Here is a 23180-nt window from a genome sequence, read left to right as displayed (position 1 = left end):
GCGCTGTTACACTACGTGAACATTGAGAACTTTGAGGCCCACACAGAAGAAAATGAATAGTTGAATAAAGTTGTTATTTTGGGGGGTTTTTGGCGCACAAAAAGTATTCTCGTCACTTGATAAACTTAAGTTTGAGCCACTGTAGTCACTTGGACTATTTTAAGGATGTCTTTACTAACTTTTCTGGGATGGCAGATATCGATTACCTAGCAGCCTATGAAGTAGTGAGACAGCTCTCATCAAAAATATCTTAATTTGTGTTCCGAAGATGAACAAAAGTCTCATGGGGTTGGAACAACATGAGGGTGAGTAATTACTGACAGAATTTTCATTTTTGGGTGAACTAACCCTTTAAACTCAAAAAAAGGTGTTTTAATATTGAATTCTTTGAGCCACAGATGTGATGCAGTGAATGTACATGGAGTGGCATAGATTTCTTGCACGCACAGAACTGTTACAGTGGTTATAGACAGGTCACTCACCCAACTAACCAAGTATCTGGGAGACTTTCACCTGATGTGGAAGTCCTGAAGCTCTCCGTAGTTGAAGTGCACACTTGTGTGGGTTTGCGGGGAGCTCAACGATGTCGGTACCTCACTTATTTTAGGGTCATATGAGAAGTTGAAAAAGGAAAAACACTTTGTGTGGATTTGGTTATTATGTGAAATAATAAAAAGCACTGCCATTTCCTGTTTGTGGTTTTTAGGATGAAAAGGAAACAGTATGAATTGTGCAACCGCAAAATGTGTGTCTGAATGACTACGGTTTTGGTGGATGGTGCCACCCTGTATGTGCAGACCACCCACCCGATGCTATGAAAGATGTGTTTAACTTCATGTCTGATGCTTTTTACACTTGCTTGCATTTTGTTTCATGTTGTGAATTTTAAATGTACACCATTCTTCTTCCCGTTGTGATGAAATGGATGACAATCAGAAATATTTGCAGTCAGATTATATTAATCTCATTCACACCCAGCACATTTAACAGTTCACACAGACCACACAAAAGCCAGTGTTTTGGTTCTAACAAAGCATTTTACTCGGTTGTAAACAGTTAAGACTACAAGCTGAAGATACTGAGACTCATTACCTCTGTTACATGCTAATTCAGACAGTGCTAATTTTAGATCCAGATGAGACAACCTCTAGATGACACACACACAAAAAAAATAGTCATGGCAAATCCTTTATTTTATGTAGTGGTATTTGAGTTTGCAGCATTTTAGACCATGTCAGAAAGACCTCTATTAGATCTCTAAAAGTGTTGCCTGGTCATAATTAAGACGTGTAGTTTGTCTGTCAGAAAATAAGACAAACATTTTGAGTTCATATGGTGAAAATTATGTATTACTTTAGCATTAGCAATACTGAAAATACTATGATGTTATGTGTATATTTAATAGCAGTTCCAATTGCTATTCTGTAAAAAGAAAACACTGTTTTCAGAGCACTGTAAAACAAATTGTTATTTTTTTGTCTCAAAATAAATATTTATTATGTGTTTCAAATGTCTTTGCATTGACTGTTTATATGACTGTATCTATCTGTATCTGTGTATATATATATATATATATATATATATATATATATATATATATATATATATATATATATATATATATATTATTGTTTGAATTTGAAAGTCTCAGGTTGTTTTTTTTTAAATACTTAATACTTTTATTCAGCAAGGATGCATTAAATTGATCAAATGTGACAGTAAAGACATTTATTATGTATAATAAGTTCTGTTTCTGTTCTTAGTCCACTCCTGTACTCCCTCTACGGAGTGGCAACACACAACTCCAACGCCATCATAACGTTTGCTGATGACACAACAGTGGTAGGACTGATAACTGAAGAACGATGAAACAGTGTGTGCTCTGGTGCCAAGAGCATAACCTCTCCCTCAACATCAAGACCAAGCAAGACCAAGGAGATTGTGATGAACTTCAAGAGACAAGATAGAGAACAGAGCCCCATCAGCATCAACGGGACACCAGTGGACAGGGTCAGCAGCTTCAAGTTCCTCAGTGTCCACGTCACATGGTCTGTCCACACAGAGGCAGTAGTAGCTCCTCTTCTTCCTGAGACGGCTGAGGAAGTTTGTCCTGAACCTCCGCATCCCCAAGGCGTTCTACACCAGCACCGTGGAGAGCATCTTGACTGGCTATGTCACTACCTGGTCCGGCAACAGCACTGCCATTAACAGGAAAGCCCTGCAAAGGGTGTTGTGAACAGCTGGACACATCGTTGGAGGTGAACTTCCCTCCCTCCCAGACATCTACACCAGACGGTGTGTGAGGAAAGCTTGTGGAATCATCAGAGACTCCAGCCACCCGAGCCATGGGCTGTTCATGGGGTATCACAGTGTCAGGTCCCTTACCAGAAGACTATGTGACAGCTTCTTCCCCCAAGTGATCAGACTTCTGAACTCTTAAACTCCCACGTTCAGCCTTTTACAGTCTCACACCGGACCCTTATATACTGCTCTTTAGATATAGTTATCCTAATTCACTAGTTGACACAAAATTAATTCAACTGACTTGAACTAAACAGACTGATCGAACCCACTGTTCATAATCACTTGTGTACTCGCTGCGACAGTTTTACATTATATAGTATTTTACATTATATATTTGTGCAGGGGGAATATGTAAGGGATAATATAGAGCGAGGCGGTTGTTAGCGGATACAACCCTGACAGGCTGATCAGGAATTGGAATCAGTCTGAAGGGGTTGTATTCGCTATAACAACCGCCTCGCTCTACATTATCCCGCTTATTACATGGCTACCTACCAAATAAATCAATAATTTAACACAAAATATTGATTTAAAAAGGAGTTTGTTGATTTAAAAACTATTGTATTGCTTCAGTATAGTCCCTTCCGTCTCTACAGTTAGAATCCTTCGTCCATAGCAACACTCTGTTTTTCATGGCAACGGTGTGTTACACTTAGCAGCAGACTGTTATCGAGAAATAACACACCGCATAATGTAGAATGTTCTACGTCACATACGTATATTCTGTATTGTTGTGCTATAACCTATGTATACCGTGTATACTATATATTGTCCTATCATAGGACTATAGAAAACTTAAAATTGTAATAATATTTCACAATAACACTGTTTTTACTGTTAAACAAAGGAACTCTTGGTGAGAATAAGTGTACATTTACATGAAAATACTGCATTAAAAACAGAAAGGTTTTTCCTTTGCTTTTTTTGCGCAGAGACAACTCCTTTGTCAAAATGATCCACATTCACACGGATCCGTGAAAATAACTAAAAACACTGTATTATGCTGCCAGGACATTAGTTGGCGATGTCACTTTGTAAAGAAACACTACACGGCTATAGACAGAACACGTAACACGACTGCGCATGCCGTCACCGCTTTCACAAATTAATTTGTAATTTTTTGTTTTTGCCTAAATGTTTGAATGACAGTATAGATAGTAAAACATTCCTGCAGCTCATGAACAGGAGAGCAGGAGAGCAGGGTCATGGATTCAGAGTTAAAAGCATCTGCCAAATGCACAAATGTAATCTAATGTGGTCATTAGACTTAATAGCCAATCAAATGGTGCATTAAATATAATTGCAGGTATATTGTGGGTGTCAGGCCTTTCAAAACATCTGAGAATACTTTGATTCATTCACATTATCCATTCTAAAAAGTAACACTCTGTCTGATCATTAGTTGTAGTTTGCCAGTCTATACTCATGCAGTTTGAAGTACTGGCAGAGGAACGGTATTATGAGCGGGATGATGGTGCAGGAGATGATGAGCAGCAGCAGGATGGGCACACCTGGATCCTTCATATAAAAGCACAGAGAAAAATACTCCTTGTGGATTTCCATCAACACGTGGTGTCTGTAGGGAGCGTAGGTACAGCATGTGTTGTTAGCCCGAATCTCAATGCACAGCATCAGGTTGACGTAGTGTCTGAGAGACCAAAAGAAACAGCAGGTGAATTACAGAGAAACTAACTTCTTTTTTTTTTACTCTGACACTTCCATACAAAAATGCCCTAAAAACATTATTCAATGTTCATTTAACAATGTATAGTTCATGCACTTCTTGGTACTATTAATACACTGTTAATTAATGTCAACAGTAAAATATATGTGAAATGTTTACTCCCTTTCACAAATTGATATATGACTACGTATAGAGAGGACAATATATATACATGATATGATATTATATATCATTACATAAGTTGCATTTTATTGCTTGCTTTAAGCATTGTTTTCTCAGTATAGAACTGTACCCATTTTTTTAGGTCATGACCCACCAGTTGAGAACCACTCGTATAACCTATTCATTAGCAGAAAGTCGGGGCCAAACCATAAAAATGTTGTCCTGCACCCCCTTAATTGTAGCGACAGCCCTGGCACTACAGAGAAGTCAAGTTGAAGGTACGCTGTAATTTGTTGGCTCATCGAGATACGATGGACTAAATATTTTGGTTTAAGACAACCCACATGGGCTGGCCGTCATGACGATTGAAGAGTGTAGAGTCATCCTCTGGGTTTGGCGTTACTGTTCATAGAAATCTGATGTTACAAAGACCCCAGGGAAGCAGAAAGGCTTGACTTTCCCATGACTCTAGACTGCAGACTCTCTTTGAGGAGAGTCATTCAAGTCATTCAAATCCCTACTGCAGGATTTGCAGGATCTATCGAGACAAAAATGGATGGAAGGACACATGGACGGACAGGTAGATAGATAATAAGATAACATATGAATACAATTATAAATAAATAAATTGCATGAAATGAAAAGATAAAAATAATAAATGAAATAATAAAATATATTAAAAATAAAATGAGATAAAAGAATACAATAAAATATGAATTACAAAGATACAAGAATATCAACAATCAACTATCTCACCTTCTAGCTGTTGGCCAGGGACAACTGAGTTGGTAGTCAGTGGTTGCCATATTCTGAGTGAACGGCAGAACACAAAATTCATGAACCGTAGCATCAAAGGTTACTTTTTCACATGGTAGACTCCTGCACCTTTCTGGCTGCTTCCAGATGCTTTCTGCTCCCTTCACCAAGACTGGGACAAAGTAAAAGAAGATGCATTAGAAAAGATACATTAGCCATTTCTACAGCCACTAAAAGACGTATAATTTACACAAAGGATGATTTCATGTCTGTAAATGGCCATTTCCTTTGGACTAATTGCATTTGCTCGCTCCAGACAGAAGAGGGAGGGTCTGTTGAATCTCTCACAAAGGCATAGAGGGCAGTTGTGATTACCTGCGAACGTTAAACACATGATGAAACGGGCAGAAATCACAGAGGCCTCGCTTCTCTCCATCCCTGAAGAATTCTGGGAAAAGCAGAGAACCTGTGAGTTTTCGTCAAACAGTCCAAACAATGCCTGTATTAATGGCGCGATGCCTTTCAAACAGATCCGTGAAACTGGCCCAAAGGATATTCTTTATCTCGATGAGAAATATAAGCCACGGCAGGCTGAGGAGGTGGAGGAGGTGGTCTCATAAAGCACAATATTTAAGTGGTCTCTTTGTTCGGGCTGACATCGTTATGGCTGCGGTCCATTTGCTCACTTTATCATGTTTCCAGAGCTCTTGTTTAGAGTTCCCCTCTGATGAGTCTCCCACATTTGGTGATTTATATCTTCTAAGTATGCTTGACTTTTACTGACATGGGCAAGATGCACATTTTCTCTTGGCTCTGATTTAATGGAACAATCTTTCCACCAGCATGTGTCTCAGCTGGGCTCAAACAGTGTCAAAATATTCCAAAAAGGCTCATTATTCCCGCAAGCACTTGTTAGCTTTTGCACATTTGTTTTACACCCACCATCCTTCATTATGAAACATGTGTGAAAGACCTTTTATTTACAAAAACAAGGGTTCAGATTACAGTCAAATATATCAAATGGCTTTTGGAAAGTTAGTCTCAAACCCAAAGGAAAATATTGCTCAGAGACTTCTCGTTCATAACTCATGAGACTTAATGGAGAACAAATACAGTTATGATTCATTAGTCTTACATGTGTTTCAAAGGTGGAAATTTAGGAATAAAATGGGACGCTTCGTGGAGATCTGAAGTATCAATTTTGTCTCAGATGTTTCTCCTACAAAAAAGGAAACCTCAGAAATCTAGGAGTCATTTACACAACACTATTTTGATGCGTTTTACACTACAATGGCGTTTTGGGGAGCCTGAAAACTCAAACTTTTGAAAATGGATTTCAAAGTGCAAGTTTTTGAAAACGGTACCGTTATCGTCTCCATGTAAAAACACAGTGAAAACAGTGACGTCATGTGCACGCGTATCACATGTTCAGTCTATAGGTGCTTAGTGTTTCTTTACTAAGTGACATCGCCAACTATTGGCCTGGCATGAATTATACAGCGTTTTTCATTTTCGGGGATCCGTATGAAAAGGGATATTTTTTACAACGTTGTCGTCTGTACGCGAAAAATGCAAAGGAAAAACTAATAACATCAATAGAATGTTTATTTAAATTTATGATAATGTTCTCGAATGTTTGCATAAAAATGTTGCTTTATACATTGCTCATAAAGTGTTTTTGTTCTGAAACATTGTAGTTGGATGTTCGTCTAACATTTTTAAAATGTTACTACTTGTTTCAGAATGTTCAGAGAACACTCAAAAAAAGTAACATTCCCGTAATGTTTGAAGAATGATTAAATTGAATGTTGCCTTAAAGTGATAGTTCAACCAAAAATAAAAATTCTCTCATCATTTCAGTTGTTCTAAACCTGTATGTGTTTCTTTCTTCTGTTGAACAGGAATGGAGATGTTTTGAAGAACCCAACAGTTGCTGGGCCCCATTGACTATGGAAGTCAATGGGGACCAGGAACTTTTTGGTTGACAACATTCTTCAAAATAACTTCATCAGAACAAAGAAACTTATACAGATTTAGAAAAACTTGAGGGTGAGTAAATTATGACAGAATTTTCATTTTTGGGTGAACTATCCCTTTAACGTTTGTATAAACATTTTGCAAAAACGTTCAACATGGTTTCAACATTCAGAGACCATTTAGAAATAATGCTTTTTTAACTTAATGAGAACGTTAGCGAAACATTCTTAGAACATATTTTTGTTAGCTGGGATAGAGCTATACAATTTGTGACAGTGCAATTCAAATGATTTGGTATTGGATGAATTTGATGAGAATAATTTGAGTTTATGATAATATCTTTGATTCTTTGATCTTTTTGTTTGCACACTTAGTTGTTTTTTTTGGCAAAAGTGAGACATCAAGATCTCTTCTGAGACTTTAAAGGAGACATTTGAAAACACTAAAGTCCTTTTTTTCCTGGAGAAACATCTGAGAAGCAGGAGAACATTTGCGCTTATGTAATCTCATTGCTAAATGGTTGAGATATGTACAGCCATCTGTACAACATGGATAATAGTCAGAATGTTAAGACCAACGCTTTGCCATTCCAACATCACTAACAGGTGGACATTTTCTGCATGATCTTTAGCACCACCCACTATTGTTAATATATATATATTTTTCAATACAAATCCAGCTTTTAAAATCTGCACTTACCTCGCCTTTGGAGCAGCCTCTCAGATTACATCACCTACTTATGCTGGAGGATAAATTCAAGTATCTTCAGAGCCTGTGATGTGATCCACACTAATGGAGAGAGAGAGAGAGAGAGAGACAGAGTGCATGTACACAGTCACTGAAACTCTTCATGTTAATTAGAGTGGGAATTTGCTTTCGCAATGACAGCCACTAAGCCTCTGGACGTCTGTTTCCTTTCCCAGGCTCCTGTGTGTCCTTCCCTTTCGTTCTCAGGCATGTGATCCACGTTCCACTGTGTCCCTGGCCTGATCACAATAAACATTCACACCAAGTCTGGCTATTAATTTCAAATTCATTTTGCTATATTGGCATGATCTATTTTAGTAGCTTACATATTGCTATATCATCACATGCAGGGGAAATAACATTTATTTTAAAGTCAATATGAAACAGCATTTTTGGCATGGCATACTTTAATACATATTGCTAAAGCATTGCATGACGATAAATAAAATAATTTTTGTGTAAAAAATAAGAATAATAGAATGATAAGCTATGGATAAATCACTTTGAAGTCAGCATTTTTGACATTACATACTTTACATATTGTTAAGTGGATAAAATAAAATAAAATAATTGTATTAAAAAAACTGAACAAGCCACTTTAAGGTCAGAATTAAAAAAATACATTTTAGTATTGCTTAAGCTTTGCAAAGGGGGGAAATAATAAAAGAAAAGTAAAAATAATAAAATAAGCACAAAAAATACTAATAAATAAATAGAAAATAGTTTTTGCTACTGAATGTTTTTTTTCTCTCTACTTTAAACTAAACTTAAACTTAAACAGTAGTCGATTGTCGAGTTCACGCGCGTGATCATAGGTAACTAAACCTATGCGCGTAAACTCGACAATCGACTACTGTGGACTTCGACCGAAAACAGGAAGTAAATACAGGTATGTGCGCTGGCTGAATTAGCATCACTTTTATTCATATCTTTCACATCTACTGCAGTCAGATTGACCCGCGTTCACTCTGAAGGAATCACTCACATTGGCTGTGCACTTGTAATGACACATCAAGGATGTAAAGAGGCTAAAAACAGGTTTAAAACTTGCCCCATTGAAGTCAACAGGGTGCAAATTTTAAAAAGAGGATAACACGGTGTAGGCAACACCGATTTTTGTCGTTGTTCTCTGTACTGACAGCACTCCAAATTTACAAAAAAATGAGCTCAATGTTAAAATTGACCAGAGTTCTCCTTTAAGAAGGTCCTGTTGACTTTAAGAGTTGTGTGACATGCACATATTCCCCAGAATCCCCTTCCTACTGGCCACATATTGATGCATAATGATGCAGATGTTTAACTCAAATGTATGAGTTCTGTCATGGTGTATGTTGGTCTGCATAATCCTAGAGATGATGATAAAATGGTGTCAGGCACACAACAAAAAAGAAGAAGAAGAAGAAAAAAAGACCAGGGATTCATAACAGCACATTTCCCATCCATGCCATTTTGCAGCATATGCACATTTCATAAATCAGTTCCTGCAGGGGAGACCTTTCCGTGACCTCTAAAAGGAAAGTGGGGATCTATTTGTGTGTGTCTGTGTGTGTGTGTGTGTGTGTGTGTGTGCTTGTGGAGGGGAAACATTTGTAAACATGAATTAGGTATGCAAGTGAAACAGCAGAGGAAAAAGGAAAGCTGAATCAGCCGGGTAGTGCCTTGAACCTTTTCCATTAAATCATTTCCCCGAATTCTAACCATAAAACAAGACGGCTGTCTGAAGCCCGGCCAAAAAGCATTAATAACTCCTGGGTTTTGTTTGAGTTTTAATGCTTCTCCAAAGTTGAGGTTTGGGTTTGTACAACAGAAGAACGAGAGTGGAGTTGGCACTCTGTCGCGTTTAATAAACAAAATAAATTGCACATATTTTAAAAAAGGGCAGAATTTAATAACTCAAAGAGCTTATTTTACATGCTTGGTTACAAAATCTTATCTTTCACTGTTCGGTTAAGGACTACAATGTACATTGGCTAAAACAGACATTTCATATTCAATGCAATATTTTTGATGCACACATTTGTCTTGGCCATGACAACAGTTTTGCTCTATATTGATGTTCCCAGATATACAACCCCGAATTTTGTAAAATGCAAAAGAATCTGTGATTTGTTCATTCTCTTTCAACTTTATTTAACTGACAAAAGTATAAAGAAAATGTTTCCAATGTGTTCACTGAATTGTATTTTGCAAATTTAAACATTTAGATTTTGATGGCTGCTACACACTCCAAAAAACAAAAGGCAAAATAAAAGTGAAAAGCTTATAGAATATCCAAGTTAAACTCTTTTGAAACAGTCCACAATAAGTAGGTGAATTGGTAATAGGTGAGGGTATCGGGATTGAGTGTAAAACGAACATCTCAGTCTTTGCATGTAAATATGGGTTATTGCTCATCACTGATGCGCCAGATATCGTGAGAAAATTGTCAAATCGTTCAAAAATCACATTTCTAAATGCAAGATTGCAAAGAATTTAGGTCTTTCACCATCTACATAATATTGTGAAAAGATTCAGGGAATTCAGAGAAATCTCAGTCTGTGTAGGGCAAAGCAGGAGACCTCTGTTGAATGTGCGTGACCTTTGAGCCCTCAGAAGGCATTGCATGAGAAACCGTCAAGCTACTCTGCTAAATATAGCCATATGTGCTGGGGAGTTTCGTGGAAAACCGTCACTTAAAACAGTCTGCTACTGCATCAAGGAATGCCACTTGAATCTCTGTTGTATCAATTCAAATTTTCAGTCAACTTTCTATGCTCATAATATAATTTGCAACGAAAATGGATGTAAATGCAAAGTAGAAGCATTTCTAGCATTGGTCTCAGACTTTTGGACTTTAGGCTACTCTATATAAATGCATCACCCCCAGGAACCCTAGATCAATGTTAACAACATCAGCAAATTTCCCACATACTGTTATGTCAACATTGGAACATATACAAGGCCTCCCATAGTGCAGAATAAATGTAAGTGCCGTATCCATGACTTAGACAGCATGCTGAAACCTAAACGCACTATTGAAATGTTAAGCCTGCTGGAGTCTGACATATGTCAGGATGGATGTCTTTGGTTCATATTTGAAATTACATTATTTAAGGCATAGTATCCAGAGTTTTGACTTGAAACAAGTCTGGTCTACTTCGCAGATTTTTCCGATCACTAAGTTTAGTTTTTACGTGCTGTTTAATGGCAGGGAAATCTGAAATAGATGACACCATAATCAAAGGCACAGCAATCTCAGCATACATTAGTACAGAAAACAAAATAAATTACTGGAAATATGTGCAAAATAGAGTGCTGGATAGATGATGTATTTTTGTAGGCTAAAATCCAGAAACGAGTTTGCATTTTAGCCTTTAGTTTTGAATGGGCTTTTGGTTAAATGCCTGAAATAAGGTCTGTAGTTAAAACAAACTCGATATATATGTTCACGTTTTATTCTACAACATAAAATAATGTAATCAGTAATGTCCCCTTGTGATTTTTAAATATATATAATATAATAATAATAAAATAATTTCATACAGGTTTGGAACAATTTCTCTCTAGGTCGTCCTCAGACGAGCCTTCCATCGTTGCCTCCAGTCATCCCAATTCTCCATGCATCTGGCCAGTTCGTTGGTGCTCTGGGCTCCTGCATCTCTCTTGAGTATGTCCACGTATGTTAGCGTGGGACGTCCTCTTGACCGATGGCCATGTGTTGGTTCCCATAGCACCAGCTTGCTGGCTGGCAGCTCTCGATGCCTTCGGCAATGTCCTGCAACAATTTGAGGGTAAGTAAATGAAATAATTTTGAACCGTCCCTTTAAATTGTCTTTCAAAAGACAGTTGCTAACACGTGGCTAAATTGGACTACAGTGTCACGAACATTGTTTTTTTTTCTCTTAGTTTCATTTTCATAGACTTTCATTTTGTTATTTCCAGTCACATGTGTTCCTTTGTTTAGTTTCCCACCACGTATTACTATGGAGATTCATTAATTATCACAGGTGTTTGTCATTATTTCCCTCATTTGCTGTGTATTTAAGTTGCAGTCTTCTCAGTGTTCATTTGTCTGGTCATGTTTCTGCATAGCGGTGGTCTGGTCTGGGGATTATTAAAGACATTATACCTGGGGCCTATACCATGAAGCCAGTTTAGCCACCATACCACCAGCCTGGCTAGCCTGATATGTTTCAGTTTAGTTTGCTCCAACCCTGGGTTTTAGGCACCATGAAAGTGGTTTGGCTTTTAGCAGTGTTCATCGCCTAGTAACTTATGCTCCACGGCTAACCTGGGCAGGTTATGTTCCAGGTAAGAGGTTGCAAGTCGAACTCGAATCAGCTGTGAGCAAAGTGACATGTCTGATGCGATAAAGTCACTCCACCTGTTTCCACTCCAAATTAAAGATCACTTCACAGCAAATGATTTTTAAAGACAAAATTGTCTGGCTTTTAATGCTTATTTAGAATAATAATTTTGTATGATTTAGACATTATTTACGTAATTATTGTACCCTTAATCGATCACACATGTACAATTTTAGTTTATCTATTATTATTATGAACAGTTTAATTGAATAAATATATAAAGGTAATATAAATACGCTTTAGAATCAATAGATAAAGCTATAAAATGACTACATTTGAGCTTAAATGTTAAATTTTCTCTACCTTTATCAAATGTATAAACTAACTTCACAACTTTTACTTGCACTGATGTAGCAAGACTTTTTATTTTAGTTGTCCTCTTTCATAGACAGCTATTTTCTTCTTGCTGTGTAAATTTGTTTCAGTTCTTTTATATTTTTCAATCTCATAATATTCTGTAGTGAATCGCGCTGCTCCTCTCGTGAGAAATTAATCTCATTTTCACTCTTTCTCAGCATGTGATTGGTTGTTCGCTACTGATGTCACACCTAAGCTCCTAAACTCAGGATCAAAGCTTGAGTTGACAGAGAAAGTTGATGATCAGCATCATGGTACAGTACCAACAAAACCTGGTTGGATTGGTTTGGTTTTGTCTACTCAAAACTAATCCTGTAACCCTGAGTTTGTTCAGCTACCGTCATGGTACAGGCCCCTGATCTTCATCTTCATTGTGTGTTCCTTGCAACTGCTGGTGACATACAGAGGTTGTCGAGGACATTAAACATCATCATGCAAAACAGGAAAACGAATTTTCTCAATAGTTGTTACGTAGCAGTGTAGATAAGGGAAGCAGTGAAGGGGATCAGTTTAATTGAATATCTCACAAGAATCCACAGGAGAAACAAAAGACAGCATAACAGCTTGCATTAACACAAGAACAATAACCAACAAACCAAGGAGGCCAACACAGCTCTATATATACACAAGCAACTGAATAAGAAACAGGTGACAAACATAATCAGTAACTATGGAAACTAACAAGACAATCAGAAACCAATGGAACTCATAAGACAGGAATGTTTTTATAATCTTTTTATAATTCTTAACTATTGGCGGAATATACATGCTTTTTGCCCTGTTTGCACCAGAGAAACTGGAAATGATTTTAGTTCTAGGAACACCTTTTGGTGGAACTAAATAGCTCAGATTACGGTCTAAACCAGCACAATAGGAACTACCAGTGACATAAGTGTATGTTGATTGGCCGAACGCATGCAAAACACTGGCACCCGCCATTTTGAAAAAGCTGTGTAAACATACAGTTTATATCCTATATTCTCCACAAACATGGAAAACAGTGATATATGGCCCGACACTGAAGTCCAGGCACTACTCAACCCTTTACACTAAGGAGGAAATCCAAAGCTACTTTGAAGGGACCAAGTGAATCCTGGTTATATATTGGGCATCAACCACATGGTAAACACTATAATACTTTTTCATATACCATTTACTTTCTTTGTTTAACAGTTATATCTAATAGCTTCTAGATAGGACTGTTAAACAGATTGCAAATTAATAAACAAGTAGAATGAGAGCGATGTGTGCTCAGGCTCTGGCGTTCTCAGCGCTGTCAAAATAAATGTCCCACACAGCAACAAGAACGGCAGGACATAAGTAACAGCTTGATCAAGTCAATTCAGAGTTCCTACTGGTGGTGCAAATTAGTTCTCGAGGGACTACCCTGGTGTTTAGTTCCTATAACTGAGTTTCTATAACTACTTCTATAAGCCCCTAAGAAACTAGAATTAAGAAACAACGTGATCAAATAAAACAGAACATAAACCTGACAATAGTCACTTTTACAGTCATGTTGTATTTATAATTAAATCTTTGCAAACTATTCTAACCTGAACTATCAGGGAAAATGTTTTTCATATTAAGACTGAAAGAGTTGTCTTTAGCTTAAAGCTGGTGATGCTAAAATGATGAGACCATGGCATTGTTCCCTTATAGCCTAACTTTAGCTTTTTACTTCAGGTGATTGTTTGAGGTCTCAAAATTCATAAAAGTTGTGTTGATTTGTGAAGAATATCTTGATGAACAAAGCGTGTGAGAATCATAAACGTCTGTTGGCCAAAGAGCCTATTTTCTGCAATAATCAATCAAAAAAGTCAATGGAAAAATCGTATTTTTGTCGAGAGATCCAGGATGACGCGAACTTCTGGGTTGTCCTACAAAAATAAATCATCACTGCAGAACTATACGGGAGTATGGATAATTTCACAATTTCATGCAAAACATTAAATCCAGTGATTATTTCTTCTTCACAAGCATTCACTCTATTAACCTGGTAGTTTTAAAAACTATTTTTGATGGACTGTGTGGTAATAAACTGCCAAAAGTTGTGTTGCTGTTGAGGAATCTAATTGGAGCTTGCCATTTTCTTGCCTTCCAGTTTTTATTTCCAGTAGACATGAGGCGGTCAGTAATCAGACTGAGACAGAGTGATGTCTTGAAACTAATGAGAGCTCAACATGAAAGGCTCATAATGAATTAGGACATTTTTAGTGAGTGACACTTTAAGCCTTTTCCTTATTATTAGTTTGTTTAATTATCCCTCTTGAAGTTTAAGGTTTTCAAAGAAGTAATGATCTCACTGAAAGAGTATATTCTGGTAGCTTAACAACTCAGCGAAAACATCGTAAACAAGTGTGTTCGCCTAATCCGGATTTGACTAGTACTGGAATATATTCTGGATTCTCCAGGGTTGAAGAGTGACACCAGGCTTGTCCTTTCTGCCAAACTGCTTTTGTGATTTGCAACCAACTCCGCTGTGTTGAGACCAGGTCCGTTCTTCGTCCAAGGTGACCACATTTACCCCACGTTCAGTTCGGTGCTTTCTTTGGAAAGCAGAACAGAGCGGGGCCTTATTGTTTCTTTTAATTTTAAAACGCAATTAAAGTGGAACTGGAAAACATTGCTCACCTCTTTCATCTCATCAGTCCAAGTTTTCGTCCTGGGTGTTAGCAAGGCCAGATGATCCTTTTCTCTGTTCCTTTCAATTACAGTCCAGCGTGAGCAATGGAAACATTCTCCTGCTCCACTGTTAAATTTGCTTCAATGAGACAACCGCTTGAAAGATGGACACCTATAAATGCTGTGAAAATACCTTTCAGCGCCATTCTGAATTTTCACACGGCGTAAAAGTATTTACCTAATGCACATCCATCTGGAGTTGCTAGGCAACATACACATGCTACAATCACAAGCCATTTGCGATGGGAAAAAATTTCCAGGAGTGGTTATATGAAAACATTTCCATTTTAGTTAAATGCAGGCGTAATCCCATTAGCCTCTGAACAAACACACAGGCTGGATCTGCATTAGGACCTTGTTGCAGGTCTCAACAATAAGGATTTTTTTTCTGCTGGCTCAGTCACGCCTTTAGTTTCCATTTTTACTTGCCCTGCCATCATGTTCACTGGCCCTAAGGCACAAATGAATCATTTTGCTACAAGTGTCAGAAGCAAAGTATATTTTATAATAAACACATTGTAAAACATGTCAACCCTCTTCAAGTTTAATTGCTGCCTTAAAGTTTTAAGTTCAATCAAGTTACAACTTTGTGTTAAGTGCACTGAACTTCATCAGATACAACGATGAAGAAACAACGAACAAAGGTGAGGCAGAAATATTGTGACCAGTTAATTATACCTTTGTTATGAAATAGCGATCGTGAGATGAATCCAGTCCATCGCACTTGGGTAAAATGTCCATGACAAGCGTCCATTGAGAAACATCCAACAACACTTCTTGTCCACAAAAGAGTTAAATCCATGAAATATTGATATATTGTCTCCTGTTTATGTCAGTTTTAAGCTGAACGATCTGTCCTCCATCATCGTTCTTCAAGAAATTATCCAAATTATATTCTTCAAAAAGTTAAAAGTTTGAAGTTATTCAAAGATTTCTTTAAAGGGGTCATATAATGCCATTTTTGTACAAGCTAATATGATTCTTTAGGGTCTAAATTAAAAGTTTGTAATATACTTTAATTAAAAATTCTCATTAGTATTGTAAGAAAACACTCATTTTACCTGGTCAAAAACAGCTCTGTTTTCAGCACGCCGTTTCAGTGCATGTGTCTTTAAATGATAATGAGCTTTGCTCACCCCGCCCCTCTGTTCTGTGGGTACACCGTATCTAACACAATAACCACGTGTTATTCGTTATAAACGTGTGATTATGAATTATATTGAGAACATCATACATAGAAAACATGCAGTAATGTACCCTGAGTGTAAACCTTAGACGCATTCATTGTGAAGCCTGCAGCAAGGTTAGCAAATTTCGCAAAGATTAATATAAATACTAATATAAAGGTTAATAAAACATTACACTCACATCTTCTGGAGGTTCAGCAGTAACACGTTGGTACCGATCCGTTTTTTCTCGTTTGTAAAGCTGTCTGGTGTGAAATGATTCGCGTAAACATGAAAGCATGGACGATCGTGGGGAATCCCCGTGAGGGAATCCCCGCGTCAATCCTTTGGGCATATCACTTCAAAAACAAAACTCAGCCACTGCATCTTCAACGGCTCAGATTTAGGAACATCCAAATGACTGCTGTGTTCCTTATTACATCTAAGAACAGAACACCACAATCGCTTAGATGCCATTCTACTCCAGCATATCAACAATGGCGGACTACTATGACGACGGCTGTCACAGCTTGCTCAGGGCGGGTCTTGTGTTGAAACACGGCTGTCAATCACAATCGCGGGAGGGGCGTACGATCTTATGACGTCACAATATCGAACGGCTTGATTTCATAGATGGTCAAACATATATGGAGATTAAAACAAAACCACTGGATGGATTTTAATCATGATAGGATGGTTGTGTACAGGCACTGCCAACAGACATTTCAGTGCAATCAACTTGTAAAAGTGCATGTACCATTATATGACCCCTTTAAGACAATATTTTTTATGACAACTTCTTTAACTCTTTCCTCGCCATTGACATAAGGTTCCCTCATTTATGAAACAATGCTTCCCCGTCATTGACTGAATTTTCCCCATATTTATGAGACAACACTTCCCTGCCATTGACAGAATTTTCCCCATATTTATGAGACAACACTTCCCTGCCATTGACAGAATTTTCCCCATATTTATGAGACAACGCTTCCCCGCCATTGACAGAATTTTCCCCATATTTATGAGACAACACTTCCCCGCCATTGACAGAATTTTCCCCATATTTGAGACAACACTTCCCCGCCATTGACAGAATTTTCCCCATATTTATGAGACAACACTTCCCCGCCATTGACAGAATTTTCCCCATATTTGAGACAACACTTCCCCGCCATTGACAGAATTTTCCCCATATTTGAGACAACACTTCCCCGCCATTGACAGAATTTTCCCCATATTTATGAGACAACACTTCCCCGCCATTGACAGAATTTTCCCCATATTTATGAGACAACACTTCCCTGCCATTGACAGAATTTTCCCCATATTTATGAGACAACGCTTCCCCACCATTGACAGAATTTTCCCCTTATTTATGAGACAACGCTTCCCCGCCATTGACAGAATTTTCCCCGTATTTATGAGACAACGCTTCCCTGCCATTGACTGAATTTCCCCTTATTTATGAAAAAAACACTTCCCAGCCATTGACAGAATTTTCCCCATATTTATGAGACAACACTTCCCCGTCATTGACTGAATTTCCCCTTATTTATGAAAAAACACTTCCCAGCCATTGACAGAATTTTCCCCATATTTATGAGACAACACTTCCCCGTCATTGACTGAATTTCCCCATATTTATGAGACAACACTTCCCTGCCATTGACAGAATTTTCCCCTTATTTATGAAACAACACTTTCGCGCCATGGACGCGATTTTCCCCTTATTAATGAAACAACGCTTCCCTGCCATTGGCCGGGAATTGGCCCAGCCATATTTTTTATGACAACAACTTTAACTCTTTCCTCGCCATTGACGTAATATTCCCTCATTTAGGAGACAATGCTTTCCCCCCATTGATGGGATTTTCCATGATTTATGACACGCTTCCACCCTATTGCCGGATTTATTTTTTTTCATTTATGAAACAATGCTTACCCGCTATTGACGGAATTTTCTGGCTTTCTGTATTTTCACTTTTATACGGTAGGGGGCACTATTACACAACTTCTGAAAGAGTAGAGAATCTCCAGACTAAAACACAGACAATAAAGGAGAAGAAACAAGTGATAAAAGCAGTACCCTTTTTTTTTTTTTTTTTTTTTTTTTTTTGACAGAGGCTCTGTTCTTTCTTATGATATATTGCATGTTCAGATATTTATACAACAAAATATTCTGGGGGCCATGACAATTGTGTGAAAGTTACCAAACCTGCTGCTTTTAACAGAAAATTATGGTGGGGAAAGAGTTTAGAAGATACAAGTTAAAAGTGTTAAAAGTTTTTTTTAAAGAAATTAATATTTTTATTCGGCAAGGACGCATTAAATTGACAAAAATTGACAGTAAAGAAAAACATGAAAAAAAATCAATAATGTTAGAAAAGGTTTCTATTTCAAATAAATCCTCCTTTGCACTTTTTATTCATCAAAAAATCCTGAACAATGCCATGGTTTCAACAAAATATTAGAATGATTTCTGAAGGATCAAGTGACACTGAAGACTGGAATAATGATGCTGAAAATGCAGCTTTGCCATCAAAGTAATTGCATTTAATAACTGAACTAAAAATAGCTTGTTTGAGACAAGACTCCAACTGGCTGTCTTCTGCTTTTGACAACTAGACTGACAGCCTTGTTCCTTACTCAAATGCACAGTGGTGATAAGAAACGAAAAAGCTGCCCATTTCAAGAGTCATTCTTCCCTTCCGGATTTTGAACCCAGCCCAGATCATTAACCACCCCCATATGTCTCCTATTGAAAACACATCTACTGTACAGGAAACCATAAGAGAGGAAATACTCGTACATAATAATAGGAGCCATAGACCAGCTATCAATCTGACTCAAGGGAAAACAGGAACCACGTTTCCCACGAGTTTTAATGATGGTTTGACATGGACAGCCTCCGAGACAAGAACTGTGGGTATGCATCCTGACTTCTACTCAAAATGAACCAACTGCCTCTCGACTAAAACGTACATAGTCAAGAGTGCAAAGTACAAAGATAAGAAAACAGAAGTTGACTCCTTAAGGGGTTAAAAGGAATAGGTCCAAATCCGATAAAATTTGTTGACAAAACATTTGTAAAAAAACATTCCCAGTCAGAAGAACAAGTGACACGGCAGGAAGTTACAGCTATTCTAGACAGGGATGAAAATATGAACCCTGAAATACAGTAAATTGATACACATTATAGTTATAGTCAGAAGCAAGAAGACTTCTGCTTTTGAGCTCCTAGTGAACACAACAGATAGCAGGATACAGAAGATTTTAGAAAACAAGAAATCAAGAAAAAGATGTATCCCATTTTAAACAATATTAAGCAGCACAACAACATTAATAATAAGAAATGTTTCTTGAGCACCAAATCAGCATATTAGAATGATTTCTGAAGTATCATTCGACACTGAAGACTGGTGTAATGATGCTGAAAATTCAGCTTTGCATCACAGGAATAAATAAGATAAGAGCACACAGGTTATTCCCAATCTGCATGGAAAACTGTGTACTTTGTTGATAGAATGAATGCTTCAGAGAAAAGTTCATTCAAAAATCATTGAAAGATATTCAGTAAGAAACTAATTAGTTTGAAGCACAAATTAGTAGATATCTGCAACCACAACTGTAATCTTCTGTACTTAGTCCACACAGTTTTTGGCCAAAATGAGCTGCAATGTGGAACAGACTTTATATGGAAAGTCTTTAAAGGGTTAGTTCACCCAAAAATTCTGTCATTAATTACTCACCCTCATGTCGTTCCAAACCCGTAAGACCTTCGTTCATCTTCGGAATGCAAATGAAGATATTTTTGATGAAATTTGAGAGCTTTCTGTCCCTCCATTGACAGCAACGTCATTGCAACTTTCAAGGCCCAGGAAGGTAGTAAAAACATCGTTACAATAGACCAAGTGACTACAGTGGTTCAAACTTAATATTATGAAGCGACGAGAATACCTTTTGTGAGCAAACCCCCCCCCAAAATAACAACATTATTCAACAATCTCTTCTCTTCCATGTCATTCTCCTACGCTGTTGACATAGTGTAAACAGTGCAGCACTTCTGGGTTCTACGTCACACACATGACCAGCGTTGGCCAATAGTGAGCTGACGTTCTGACCGGTCTTACGGGTTTGGAACGACATGAGGGTGAGTAATTAATTACAGAATTTTCATTTTTGGGTGAACTAACCCTTTAAACCCAAAACCTTCTAGATCTGCATTAGATCTTCCCTGGCTTAATCCTCCAGGTGGCACTCAGACTCCAGTCCTTCAATGAGCCAGGCAAATCTCATTGGTCTTTGCTGCCACTCTTCCTAAAAACCTGAAGGGAAGATGTCCAGGCAGTCGTCCACACTCAATGCAATTATTTATATCTGGACACAAAGAAGATACTGTGTATCTTGGCAATGCCGAGGGTTCAACCCTTTCAGTTGACTGGCCGCAGTTCACCAGTGCCAAACAAATTACTGTGCGGTGGGGGCCGGATAATTAATGAAACATGGAGAATGCAGAGAGAGAATGATGTCCACATATCATGATCTGGGAGGAAAGTTGCAGAGGACAAATGAAGTGTAAAATTAAATCTGCAAGTTAGTTGTGGAGATCTCCTAAAATAGAACAGAAATGAGGACACAGATACTATTATTTATTGTTTCACTCATGAAAAATGCTGTATCCTAGCTGGATAACTAGGCCCATGCATAATCTAAAGTAAGAGAGAACTACTTTAAGATCCGTTTAACACATCTGACATTGTTAAAACCATTTTGGAGAATTGCGCTGCATGGTTCCTCAAAATCAACACTGAAAATCCGAATAAAAGTCGTCTGGGCCTAATAATAACTAACCCAAGCTGCAGTAAAACATGACATGAAGAGCTGGCCCTAACGGTGGTGAGAAATAAAATCTGTAATGCTTATTCACCATAGACTCCGTATATACTTCCTTGTGGAAAAAGTCTTGCCAGATTCTGGTGTGTTAAGAGAAAGGAGGTTCAGAGATGGTGTTGAGGGACCAACTTGTCAGACGTTACCTCACAGACCAATCCAAGGTGGCTCAGACTTCATCCTTTGCTAAGTTGCACAACATCCGCCTGGAAGTCCCAGAATTTACCCATGGGTCAAATGCAGGAAGCTTGTTAACAGTGGAAAAGTGTAAAAGGCAATTTTTTCCTGATGCTCTCTTGCCTCGTGTATTGGTAGCATGAAACAGGTGTCCCTTCACCTTGATGCCAGTTTGCTCAACCCTTAGCTGTCTTCCTGGATCTCTGTGCCTAATGTTTGGTTGAGGAAATGTCTAATTATGGAAAACTTCACTTAAGACTTTCCCACACACACAGATTTATTTTTAGTGAGAATTAATGTCATATTTAGTGTGGCACAAGAACACGGACTCTGAGGATGTTTATACATAGACCAGGTCTGTTGGCTGCTCAGTGGGAATTCTTTGATATTCCAGTTGGTGACCTTGGAAAGACATTGTGTAATACGGCAGCTGCTCAGGTTCATGCCATTTATTTGCTTTTCCAAAATAAGAGACACCTCTTTCCCTCCCTCCATTTCAATCCCTTCATCTTTTCTTCTCCTAAAGGAATACTGTAGTTCTCCTGAAAATAAAAATGTTCTCATTATTTATTTACTCTAGTCTGAACTGTTGTGTTGCTTTTTATTTTCCAAGGAGAAGTTTTGAAGATTTGTAATATAGCTCTTTTTCATACAAACTCCAAAACGAACAAAAAATGGTAAAAGCAGTCCATACAACTTCTGCACTATATTCGGAATGTTCTGAAGTTATATGATAACTTTGTGTGATAACTTTGTGTGAGAAACAGACCGAAATTTAAAGTTGCGATGAAACCGAAGTACTGACAAATCTTTTCATACATATTTTGAAGTACATCAGAGTGCAATAGATCATTGAAAAAAAAAAAAAAAATGTAGGGCGGGGATTTGGTTCTATTAATTAGTTGTTGATTGGATGATGAGATGTGGGCTTGGCACTCAAAAGTGTAGGCAGATGAATGTAAGCTTTTATGGGCGGGGTTTAAGTGGACTAAATGATTGGAGAAGTCCTTCAAAGAGAGAAGTTTGCCTTTTTCACTGGAAGGTCCAGTTATGACATTTTGATGAAAAATTATGAGGTCAAAATATTTTTAAAAATGAAACATGCTCTTATTAATTGTTTACAATATATAATCTATAACACACATTTAGAAAATAGATTGAGTGAGTTTTCATTTAATTTCATTAGATCAATTTTAGATACATTTCAGTTTTGTGTGAACTATTCCCTTAAAAGAACTGAAATACCACTAGTCCAAAAATAATCGGCATAATCAATCAACTATTCTTTCCCATCAGAAAGCAAAATAAAAACTACATTATATCTGACAAATTGTTTGTTAAGCAAATTTGACTGCTTGTGTTTTTTCCTGATGATATACAGTGATTTGTATATTCAGGGCTAATCAAGACTTCAGCCTTAAGTCTCCAAAGTCTATTTCATAAGCCATGGGGACGCACAGGCATGAATAAGCCATAGAATCATAGACAATCCATTAAACAAAGAATCCTTATGCCTGACAGCTTGTTACTACAGGCTAGAGTTACTCAGTCAGCGGCTGTTTCTGTGCTCATAAATCAACAGTGATCAACAACATTCAGTCTCTACAGCAACCATGAGAGACAGACACATGGGGTAACAGAAGCCTGTTTAGCAGTACAGCTCCTGACTCACATACAGAGAGATACGTGATTTGGAAACAGAAAGAAATAAACTAAATAATAAATTAGCTACAGCTGTTATTGTCAAGCCCAGGCTTTTCTGCCAAGTCCAGAAATATAAGTCCTGGCAGCCAAAACTAATTAACAATGAACACATCAGCAAAGGAGCTTAAATATTATTAAGAATTAATTATTGGTAGGCCTATGCTAACGCAAGCTTTGCTACTACTGCTCAGGGTTAAGTTTGAACGAAACTTGAACAAACGCCTAACT

At 37.6% G+C, this 23180-nt stretch overlaps 1 protein-coding gene across 1 annotated transcript; it reads right to left on the bottom strand.

The window, feature by feature from the left end:
- Positions 1–3039: 3039 nt before the first annotated feature.
- On the bottom strand, positions 3040–11935 carry LOC307165024 (uncharacterized protein). Its single transcript, XM_079882280.1, has 5 exons — positions 11901–11935; positions 7583–7869; positions 5282–5354; positions 4907–5078; positions 3040–3952 (listed from the first exon to the last, which is right to left on the bottom strand). The coding sequence occupies exons 3-5, from the start codon at positions 5340–5342 to the stop codon at positions 3703–3705; spliced, it is 483 nt and encodes a 160-aa protein (XP_079738406.1). The 5' UTR covers positions 5343–5354; positions 7583–7869; positions 11901–11935; the 3' UTR covers positions 3040–3702.
- Between the last annotated feature and the right edge of the window lie 11245 nt (positions 11936–23180).

Source organism: Squalius cephalus (genome assembly GCF_949319135.1).
Source record: "Squalius cephalus genome assembly, chromosome: 9".
NCBI classification, from domain to species: Eukaryota; Metazoa; Chordata; class Actinopteri; order Cypriniformes; family Leuciscidae; genus Squalius; species Squalius cephalus.
The sequence above is the reverse complement of the archived record's forward strand: the minus strand, read 5'-3'. Positions and strand labels throughout refer to the sequence as shown.